The sequence below is a fragment of the Kryptolebias marmoratus genome, linkage group LG2, assembly GCF_001649575.2.
Source record: "Kryptolebias marmoratus isolate JLee-2015 linkage group LG2, ASM164957v2, whole genome shotgun sequence".
Lineage (NCBI taxonomy): Eukaryota > Metazoa > Chordata > Actinopteri > Cyprinodontiformes > Rivulidae > Kryptolebias > Kryptolebias marmoratus.
Genome location: NC_051431.1, coordinates 36,891,114 through 36,901,731, shown reverse-complemented (window position 1 = coordinate 36,901,731; position 10,618 = coordinate 36,891,114). Strand labels below are relative to the sequence as shown.

The following is a 10,618-nucleotide window of genomic DNA, read 5'->3' as shown; positions in this document are numbered from 1 at the left end:
GCCCAGAGGAAGACCCAGGACACGCTGGAGGGACTATGTTTCTCGGCTGGCCTGGGAACGCCTTGGGATTCCCCCGGAGGAGCTGGCCCAAGTGGCTGGGGAGAGGGAAGTCTGGGTCTCCCTGCTTAGGCTGCGACCCGACCCCGGAAAAGCGGAAGAGGATGGATGGATGAATGGATGGAGAAATGCATGTCTGCTGACCCAAGAGATGGTGTGGCACATTCATGTTTGACGGTATGATAAACTGAAAAGAGTGAGCAGCACAAACAGGACTCTATTTGCCATTGTTCCTGGGACAGGCACAGAAAAACTACTGACTGCAGCCATCTGTGATGCACATGTGTGATTTAATACCAGTGCTGGGCGTTCCCCTTTGAGACCTGAATTAAAAAATTTTGTTGTCAGAGAAAACGACCACTGTTGTGTTGTGGTTTACACCAACAGCCAAATCATAACAGAAATGTTACTGTTTAACTTAAAAACAGTGTTGTGTAAACACGTCTTTAGAGTGATGCATTTCATGAAAATGACTGATCTCCACGGTGTTATGAATGAAGGTCCTCCCCAGGTAAACATCCCCTGCAGGTTGAGCTATCTCTATTAACTCAACTATCTTATTTTCATTCACAGCCAGCTAACAGTGTGAATGTGTGTGTGGGTGTGTGTGGGTGTGTATGTGTGCGTGTGTGTGTGTGTGTGTGTGTGTGATTTTTTTAGACTTTCTTGATACATTTTTTTCCCACTTTAGCTGAAGAATGTGACGCTTTCCTCACTTTAAAGTGCAACAAAGCCTTTCAAAAGCAGCAGCAGATGCGTGCGTTGAAGTCTTTGGTTCCTGAAAAGTCTCCTGCGTTTGATGCTCTGAAGGAGCACAGAGGAAGAGACGAGATCTGTGGAGNGGGGGGGTGAGAGTGTGACCCTACAGTGTGAGTCCGGAGCACAGCGATGATTTTGGACAAGGCCATGTTCCACAGTTCATCAGTGAAAGCTCTTGTCACCAGCCCCGTAGTGGCGTGGAGGATATGGTCCTCCACAACAAAGAATCTGAGGCCAAACAGAAAAATCCCACATTTTAACACCTGAACCCTAAAACAAAGAAAACTCTCTGAGACACAGAACCTGATATAAGGGGAAGATCTTACCCAACGATCTGATTAAAGTATCTTCTGTAGCCTTCTACTGTCTCGTGCTGAAAACACAGAAAATCATAATTAAATACACGAATGCCTAATTACCATACATAAAAGTAAAGGAGAGGTTCTGCCACTTCAGGCTGCAAGTACGAAGCAGTTCAGATAAAAATGCACACCCGAATTTTAGGGACAGTTAATTTGACCAAACCAAAGTTGACTCTGTTCTGTACTGTAAGTGGCATAAACAACCACCTTCTCTCTGAGAGAATTTTTTACATGAACATATAATCTGTTGTAGGTTTATGGTTTATACATGGCAAGACAAGCCTCCTATTTTACTCTTTCAAGATAAACCAAAACTAGTAATGTGCATTTTTGGACCAACCCGTTCTAAGGTCTTCTGTGGGTTATAAGGACTGATAGTCCCACTAAAGAGTGGTTATAAAGACCTATGTGTGTGGTTGCACTCTGCCAGAAGAATGCCATATTTGTACAACACCCAGCATGGTGAGGTGGATTTTCCAAAAATAATTAAACTTAACAACAGATTTGTTTTTGTGGCGGTATATTATATACTATAACAGGTCATAAGTTCAACAGTGTACAAAGATTTGGTGAAGCTGTGGCAGAAGTGAAATGCAAAACAAGGAGTATACATCTATATGGGGGCTCATGAGTGCATAATTTGTCCCATGAAAATATGCACGATTTCAGGAAGCGCCTGTGATCCGAGGTTGCACAAACCCCAGAACCAATCACTTAAGAGGGGTTTTATGACCTGCAGTTGCTCAGCTGCCCGAGTTAGAAGCCAAAACATAGACCGAGGGTATCCCCCAGCATATTATAAGCCTGGCGGGCCGCCAGGTCTTGCTGAGACTGCTGCCAGGCTAAGCTCTGCTTGTTTATTATAAATATGTCATTTTTTATACACGTTTTTTTCCACTTGCACCCCCAAAACCGCTACCTTTATCTACCTCACCGTATGAAGGTACGCACGCCAACAGTGACGCAATTGCGCTGTCCACGCTTCTGCGCAAAGGTCCCGCACGGTGTCACGTTGTCCACATTTTGTAATTTGGCAAGGACCGCGCGCGCCGCGCTCCATTCAACCATCTGCTCTCTTTTTACCCTATTTCCACTGGTTATGTAGCGTACTGCCCCCCGTCTTTTGGGAGAATACGGCACAGACGTAAGCGCCAAGTATAAACGCCTCCCCCGTGTGCTCAGGTCAGCTCGCTGTTCGCGCAGCCCTGCGGGACTCTAATGAGCCCTGAGGCAGAGCCACCTTCAGCTACCTGGAGTTAGCAGGTCGTCGGAGCTGCAGCAACAAACATATCAAGCTAGTTTAACTAAAAATGGTTAGTTGAGCCGAAATTCAGAGGATGGGTTTACAAGACCGAATATGGTAAGCGTGTTTTGTACTTAGTGAAAATATTAATATGATGAGAGCTAATTTATCCTTGTTTAACAGTAAAATTATTGTATTACATTCAGCATTAGATATTGTGCAGTGATCCAGCATGCAGCCTTTGCACTAAAAGCACAGAACAGTACAGCATTTCTCTATTTTTTAGAGTTCTCTGTTGTTATTCATTGGCCTTTGTTTGCACTTTTTCATTTATGTTAATTTATTTGTAAATGTGACTTAAATTAGGATTCAAATTAGGTGCAATCAATTATTTATTATTTATTTATTTTAATTGTATTTTTTGTTTATAGAAGTATTTCAAAAGTGTCTTTTTGTAAAACTGTAGTTGTGTAAATATTTGATACAAATATCTTACAATATCACATAATAAATAGCCATATTTTTAACTTTAATAATTTTTTCTTTTACTAAATCACGGTTGGCCGGTAGACAGTTGGTGCTGGCTGGCGAATGGCCACCTACCACCGGGAATAGCCTCTTTTCTGGGGGAAACCCTGTAGACCTTATGACTCAGTAGTCTAAATGAAATGTCCTTTTTCTGCAACTAGTCACAATAAATTTTTCATCTACGATTTTTGATATAATTTTGCTTCTATATTGACCATGTTACTTATGCGCGTTACATTCACCAACTAACAACAATGGAAGACTCCTTACTCAGAGCTGTGTGTTGTTGGTCTTTTGTTTAATTTTTAAAGCAGTTTGAAAGAGCATTACAAACATTCAGAAGGAGTTATAGGAGTCAAGATCACAAACCCTACATCCTAGTGCATTTCAAACCTAACGGGACTCCCAGACAGAGGCTGGTCCATCCTAAAGACAAAACACCCAGGGGTTGCTAAAAGTTGGGTCAAGATTGTGTGAATGACTAGTTTCCATTTATTATAATACTGTATTTCATCATTGGTAAACAGAAAACATTTAAACAAAGAACTGGAAAATATTTATGCCCTGCCGCCAAAAGGTGAAGATGGACAATAATGTTTTTGCCTGTCCCCCTGTGTGTCTGTTAGCAAAATATCTCATGAACCACTGGACACATTTTAATAAAATGTGCAGAAAGTAATCATTGGATGCACATAGATGACTGATTTTAAAACTTCTGGAGTTAACCCAATTCAAGATGGCTTACTGACCTTATAAAACACAAAAACTGCTATAACTCAGTCACTTTTACAGATACTGAGTTAAAATTTGGAGTGGTTGTAGCTGAGACTGATCCCCAACACATATTCTGAGAGCTTAACAGTTGTGCACGATTTTTGCTTAGAATTGTGCCAATAGCTATTTGGACTCAACTCTGTATGTCTGTTAGCAAAATATCTCAAGAACCACTAGATGTTTTAACAAAACCTTTAGAAAGTTATCACTGGCTGCACATCTACAGCTGAATAACTTTTGGAGCCAACCCAATCAAGGATGGCTGCCATAGCTGAATGACCTTAGAAAACACAGATATGGCTATTTTTCAGTCAGTTTTACAGATATTGTGCTAAAATGTGGTGTGGTAGTAGCTGTGGTGTGGCTCCCCTGATCCGAACCCGACCGGTGTTCTGTTGTTGGACTTATGTGCTCGTCACGGATTGTCCATAATAAACACCATGTTCAAACATAGGGGTGTCCATATCTGCTCTTGTCACCAGGACACCCTAGGTCGCAGTTCAATGATCGACTTTGTTGTCGTTTCATCTGATCTGAAGCCGCATGTCTTGGACACTCAGGTGAAGAGAGGGGCGAAGCTGTCAACTGACCACTACCTGGTGGTGAGTTGGCTCCGTTGGTGGGGGAGGATGCCGGTCAGACCTGACAGGCCCAAACGTATTGTGAGGGTCTGTTGGGAACGTATGGCGGAGTCTTCTGTTAGGCGGAGCTTTAACTCCCACCTCCGGGGGAACTTCGAACATGTTCTGGGGGAGGCGGGGGACATTGAGCCTGAGTGGGCCATGTTCTGTGCCTCCATTGTTGAGGCGGCTTATCGGAGCTGTGGCCGCAAGGTAGTTGGTGCCTGTCGAGGCGGCAACCCTCGAACCCGCTGGTGGACACCGGCGGTCGGGGAAGATGTCCTGCCCCAAGTGGAGGAGTTTAAGTATCTAGGGGTCTTGTTCACGAATGATGGAAAAACGGAGCAGGAAATCAATAGGTGGATTGGTGCAGCATCTGCAGTGAAGCGGGCGCTGTACCGGTCTGTCATGGTGACGAGAGAGCTAAGTCAAAAGGCGAAGCTGTCGATTTTTCAGATATTAAGTAAAAACTTGATATTGTAGCTGGGAGTCCTTTACAACAAATACTCTGAATTTGATAAACCTTGCAATATTGTATAAAATTATGCATAATGTTACTTTCAAGGTTTGACCAAAACCGCTTCAATGTCATCCTTACTCAACATAAAATTATCTTAGTTCAAAATCTTGGCATTAAAGGAAGTGGGCAATATGCTAGTCCTTCAAATTTATAGTATTGTTGCTTATTGTTGCTTCTGTCAGAAATTTTACCCCCTACTGGTGATTTTTTTTTTTACCAAAATGATGGAAAAATAAAGTTAAGACAAATAACTCAAAAACCCCGATACTGTGATGATTCTTCCTGTTCAATACAGCATTAATTTCTGCCTTATATGTTTTCTCACTAGTGGCTGGTTCAATTTTACCAAGTCTCCCAAAAGCTGAAGTCAGGAACACTGACACTTAGCGTAAGCTAGTAATAAAACCAGGTTATCTAAATGTCATTTGTTTGTTTTTACATGCGTTTTATGATTAATGTTGCCTCACCATGTTGGCATGTGGCTGCAGCACTAGACGGGCCTGTTTTTTCCTCTGTTTCCTGTAGTAGTTCTCAAATGTTTCTCGATCGCCCTGCAAACACAAAGAATAATAGAGAGACTTCATCAACAAGCTGTATGACTTCATTTTGCACTGCTTGTACCGAGGCCTGAGGTATGGCCACTCTCAGCACAGCAGTGTGTCTGTGCTGTCAACTCTGTTATCTATTTGAGCTGATGTTGTAATTTCAGTACAGTAACATGACCTTTCAATATGTGCAGTTCCCTTTCAGTTGATTCACTCGGTCCAACACATGAGATGGGGTAAATTACACTCCTGCGTGTCCTGGCTAAAGACACCCCCAAAAATGCCTTAAGGCAAATGACGTGATGATGACAAGTGACAGGCCCCACCTGCACTATATACCCGTTTGTCATCACTGTTATTCGTCAATTCTTATGCTCTTCACCTCGCTAAGAACACTTCTTTATGTAAGACTAACTAGCTGCTGCTAGTTAGCTCTGTGTCTTGCAAGGCTGCTCGGAATTACCTTAACTGCTTTTGTTGGAGTTAGTCACAGCTGCCTGCTGCCCTGTCCCACAACCATGGTGTGAGCGACATCAATATGGAACAAACTGCTGTCTACCAGTGTCACAGTGCCTCACTATGGATGGTATTTAGATTTGGAAGGCACTGAAAAAGCTGAACTGGTGAATATTCCCCCCATGAAGCCATCCCTGGCAACTTATTTGGTCCTGACCCACAACTATGGTGTGAACAACCCAATCTCATTCAACCCTTCCATCCAAGGATTTTCTGCTGTTCAGCTGGAAAAAATCTACAGCGCTCAAGGGACCACTGCTCGTGCTCCGAGCACCATTACCATGCTCCAGACGTATCAGGCTATGCACCTAGCGCGGCTTGGAGATGAGAGCACATGCAGCTTTGGGGAGCCCTCTGACACCTCTCTTGAATAAGGTCTAAATCTCCTCAGAATATAGCCTTTGTGTGTCTCGCTGTGCAGTGCTCTCTGTGGGCAGAGAGATGGTGCAGAGGCACCTGTGGCTGACACTCTGACATCCTAGACAGGGTCGTCTACCTGAATGAACCGATGGCACCAGATGGGCTGTTCGGAAGACACTCACAAACTGGCAGCACCATTGTCTCCACTGAAGAGAGCTTGAGCTCTCAGGTGGCACAGCCACAAAATCACAGCCAAGCTCCCCCCTATTCAGCCTGGAGCAAGGGTCCTCCTCTGAGTCTTCAGAGAGACTCAACGTCTCGGAGGAAGAAGACACAGTCTTCCTTACTGTGGGACTGAAAACACATGGACTTTTGCCCCTTTTCCACTGGCTCTACTACAGAAGCCCCGCTCTACTTGGCTCCTGAGACTTCAGGAAGAGAGGCACAGTGGAAGAAATGCTCTGGATGCCGCGATTGTTGCACGGAGTAGGACAGCTGTTATCCGCCGGAGATTTCACGCTTTACAGCACCTTCAGCTGGGGGACAGACGGCATAAACGTTGCAGGGTAAGCTAACGCTGTTGTTTATATTCCTACCGTTTGCTCTTTATGCTTGCATCTGGCCACGCCCACGACCAATGAGTGAACAGGAGCTAAGCTTGCGCCATCCACGAAAGCAGGGCCGGCCCGCTGGCCCTACTCCGAAGCAGGGACCAAAAAAGCAGGGACCGGCCTCGAAAAAAATGCCGGTGGAAGTGCGCACAAAGCAAGCTGAGTAGAGTGGAACCGGGACCTTTAGAGCCGGTGGAAAAGGGGCATTTATGAGACTTGACCACCCATCATTGGCTGCCGTTCAAAAGACGTGTAATTGGTTTCGTTTGAGGCTCCAGTTCCTAGAGGCGTTGTGTTCCCCTCACAATTTCCCTATTCACACATTGTTTGCACTAAAAAAAGTTTTGGTGTGTAAAATGTTTCTCAGGAAACCACAGCAATTGTTTAAAATGTTTGTGTGTTTTTGAGCAGTAGTGTGAGAACAAGCGCATTGTCCCATTCCAGTGCTCAATAGTGGATGTTTTAACGTTTCTGCAAGAGCTGCTGGATGAAGGTTTCTCCTTTTCCAAAAATAAAGTTTACCTGGCTCCTATTCCACAAATAAAGGTGGAACACTAGTGTGCTGTATAGACCCAGGTTTGAGGGCTGCTCTCCGGGGTGTTTATATATGTCCCATACTTCGTGTATTGTACAGAGCGAATCGACTAAAAGCAAACGTAATGTTATGCATGTAACTACTGTTCCCTGAAGGAGAGGAACAAGGTACAACACATGGCTGCCCCGCTGCGCAGCTGGGCTTGGTAAAGAGCAGCTAATAAACTGAGAAATGACGATAAAGCCAGACAAATACATACTGCAGGTGGGGCCAGTAACATCACGTCATTTGCCTAAAGGTGTGTAATTAAAGGTGTCTTCATCCAGACATACATAGACGCAATATCCCATACCTTATGTGTTGTACCTCGGTCCTCTCCTTCAGGGAACAGTAGTTATATGTATAACATGGCCTTTTATTTAATTTCCACCACTTCTACTGAGTGTTCAACTTGTTTTTCAGTGAGTGTTTCCACTTTAAGTTTTAGAAAGGACACATAGGACAAAAAAATCTTAAGTTGCATAAGGATAAACCTATTTTGGTACCCTGACTTTACTTGTGGAATGTGTTTCGTCCCTTCTTATAAAGAAGATGATTTGTAAGCAACAGAGATACCCACCAGCACAGTGTAAATATGTAGACATCTGTAGACAGGTGAGAAGTCCACCAGGTCCTGAGCTGTAAGAACCTGTCAGACACAAACATGACGACTGTCAGAGAAACTAAATTGTCAAGAAACCCACACTGGGCAAACAAAGATGCTATTCTGCACAGGAAGGCCCAAACAGGCCATTTAAACATTTCTGAGAGAAATCCCAAGTGTTGACTACAGAACAATAAGCAGGTTGATAAGTAACTTACTTTTTAATAATTTAGAACATTAAAACACAAAAAACACTGCATTTATAGGTTCAGGAAACAAAAGAAGAAAAAACAACAACAGAAAAGGACATTTATCTTAGTATGAACACTGCTGGTACACCCAAGAACACAATTTCCTCACCTCTTCATCAGCTTCCTCCTCGTCTCCTGTGTCATTGTTCATCAACAGGCCGTTGGGGACGTGAATGTGTGTCCGTCCATTGAAGGAATACACAGGCTTGGTGTAGTGGCCTAAATTGAGCTGCTTTGTAACAGCACTGTTAAACGTCCTGTGTTGCTGTGCCTGGCCGTACAAACACACACAGACTCACAGATCTAATAGAAAGTGTACAGGTGTGAATGACAGCTGTTACACTCGTGTAAATATAGTCTCATACCTGTCTCATCGCAGTCTCTCCGACCTTGTCTGAATGTTTGCGGATGCTCTCCAGGAAGTCTTTGAGGTCTGACATGGAGATCTCCTTGATCTCCTCTCTCAGTCTGGGCAGGTTTTCAGCCATAATCTGACAGAACCTGTACTTACTGACCCTGCAGAGAGACGAAGCAGAACTCATGTTCACTTTAAGCTACAGTCTAACTAAACATTACATGTAGACTTATTCACAAATAATGCAACAACTAGACTGGTAACATTTTATTTTGAGATTTATCATCAAATACTAGGGGTGTCACAGCACGTTTATTCGTACTTAGCCAGGCACATTTACGTTTTACCTCTGTCACAGCACAAACATTTGGAACGGGTACATTGGACGTCACAACAAATACATTAGCTGATCACTGCTTTTATCTAGAAGTGAGCACCTGCTTCATTGAACTGTATTCTGCTAACAGCCGAGACAGAAAAAGGAAGATACTATTCAAAACGCTCTACATCAAACAAATACAAATGGCTGGTTCAGAACAACACGTCGAATCTTAAAGACCTGCCTGTTTGTTTCCCAGTCATGATCCGCAGCAGCAGCAGACAGAAACAACATATTTTTGTATAGCAAGCAGCTTTGTCATAAAATGCAAGCTTTGAAACATTCTATGGCAGACCATCTGTATATTTATTTGATATCACAGACATTGAGTCATTTTGCAATATATCTTTAGTATATCTTAATTTTTTATGTTTACATTGGGAAATGTTATTCATTCTGAACTGCTTTTTATTTTTGCATCAAGTCTAGGTCACATGGGATGTAGGAATCTGTTTATAGTTAAAATTGGATGAAAAAGATAGAACAATGTGGCTTGTTGTATTTATGTATTTTATAATGAAGATACCACTTTGAAAATTCTACCATGCTGCTTATCTGTCCATTACCTTCGACCCTCCCCATAGAAAGGGTGATTGTTTTTCTCTTTCTGTGAGAGTTACAATTTGTCATATCAGTTCGCCTTATCAGTACATCTGGTCAGTCCAAAGGTTGACTCAACTCTCAGTGGACTAATACATTCAGCAGCCTCAGCACCATCAGCAAAAACATGGTCTACCTAATCTTAGCACACATACATTAGCGTAGTTACGTGGACATCATTTGTGTTGAGAAAACAATGACAGACTAAACAAATAGTGTCATGCAAAGTGTTTAATACTAATGTAGTGTTCTTTCACACCGGTATGTTGTTTTTGAGAAAGAGTTGGCGTATAAGCCTGAAAACAATAATAAACAGACATTCATTTGGCTTGCCATTAGCCTAGCCTAGACAAAGACTTTTGCCTCTAACTCCATACTGTCCACCATGACTGATAAGATACTAACTATTGATAACTATAGGGTTTCTGCAGGAATCAGCCAATCAGATTCATTGATTTTTAATGCCATGTTTTAACAATTTTTATGCCATCAGCAGTGAATGAATAAACTAGTACACATTTTTCCTTTTTGTTTTACAGAAGATAAACACATGTATCTTAGTCCATGAGCTTTCCCTCCATTTCTAACTGAAGTGAGTGGAACCAAAAGAGGTGTGGACAGCGTTGCCAGACATATGATAAATATTGGATTCCTAAGATAACTTTGCCCTCGGTACTATCAATAATTCAAAACAAATCCCACAAAATCACAAGAATTGACAGAAGAAACTTAATTTAGGGCAGCAGTCTTGGGACCAGAAAGTTGCAGGTTCGAATACCCACCATGCCCAAATGTCACAGGGTACTTTTTTTTCTCAAAATCTGATCATTTGAAGGTGCTGGTACGATATTTCAACACTTCCCATCTGACAACACTGGAGCAGAACTCAGCTGTGCTAACATGGAGCATTGTGCAATAACTGTGTGACAGATGCCTCATCGAGGTTAACTAATATTTTCA

At 42.7% G+C, this 10,618-nt stretch overlaps 1 protein-coding gene across 10 annotated transcripts in view; it reads right to left on the bottom strand.

Annotated features, from left to right (window-relative positions):
- Positions 1–10,618, bottom strand: part of exoc6 (exocyst complex component 6) — a 50,895-nt gene that overhangs the window by 21,053 nt on the left and 19,224 nt on the right. For all 10 annotated transcript variants that reach the window (XM_037981029.1, XM_017431850.3, XM_017431852.3 and 7 more), the window contains exons 7-12: positions 8,690–8,840; positions 8,434–8,595; positions 8,050–8,118; positions 5,331–5,414; positions 1,143–1,189; positions 924–1,044 (exon numbers count right to left, since the gene is read on the bottom strand). In XM_037981029.1, the coding sequence (XP_037836957.1) occupies positions 924–1,044; positions 1,143–1,189; positions 5,331–5,414; positions 8,050–8,118; positions 8,434–8,595; positions 8,690–8,840 (634 nt within the window). The remainder of the gene's footprint in view (positions 1–923; positions 1,045–1,142; positions 1,190–5,330; positions 5,415–8,049; positions 8,119–8,433; positions 8,596–8,689; positions 8,841–10,618) is intronic.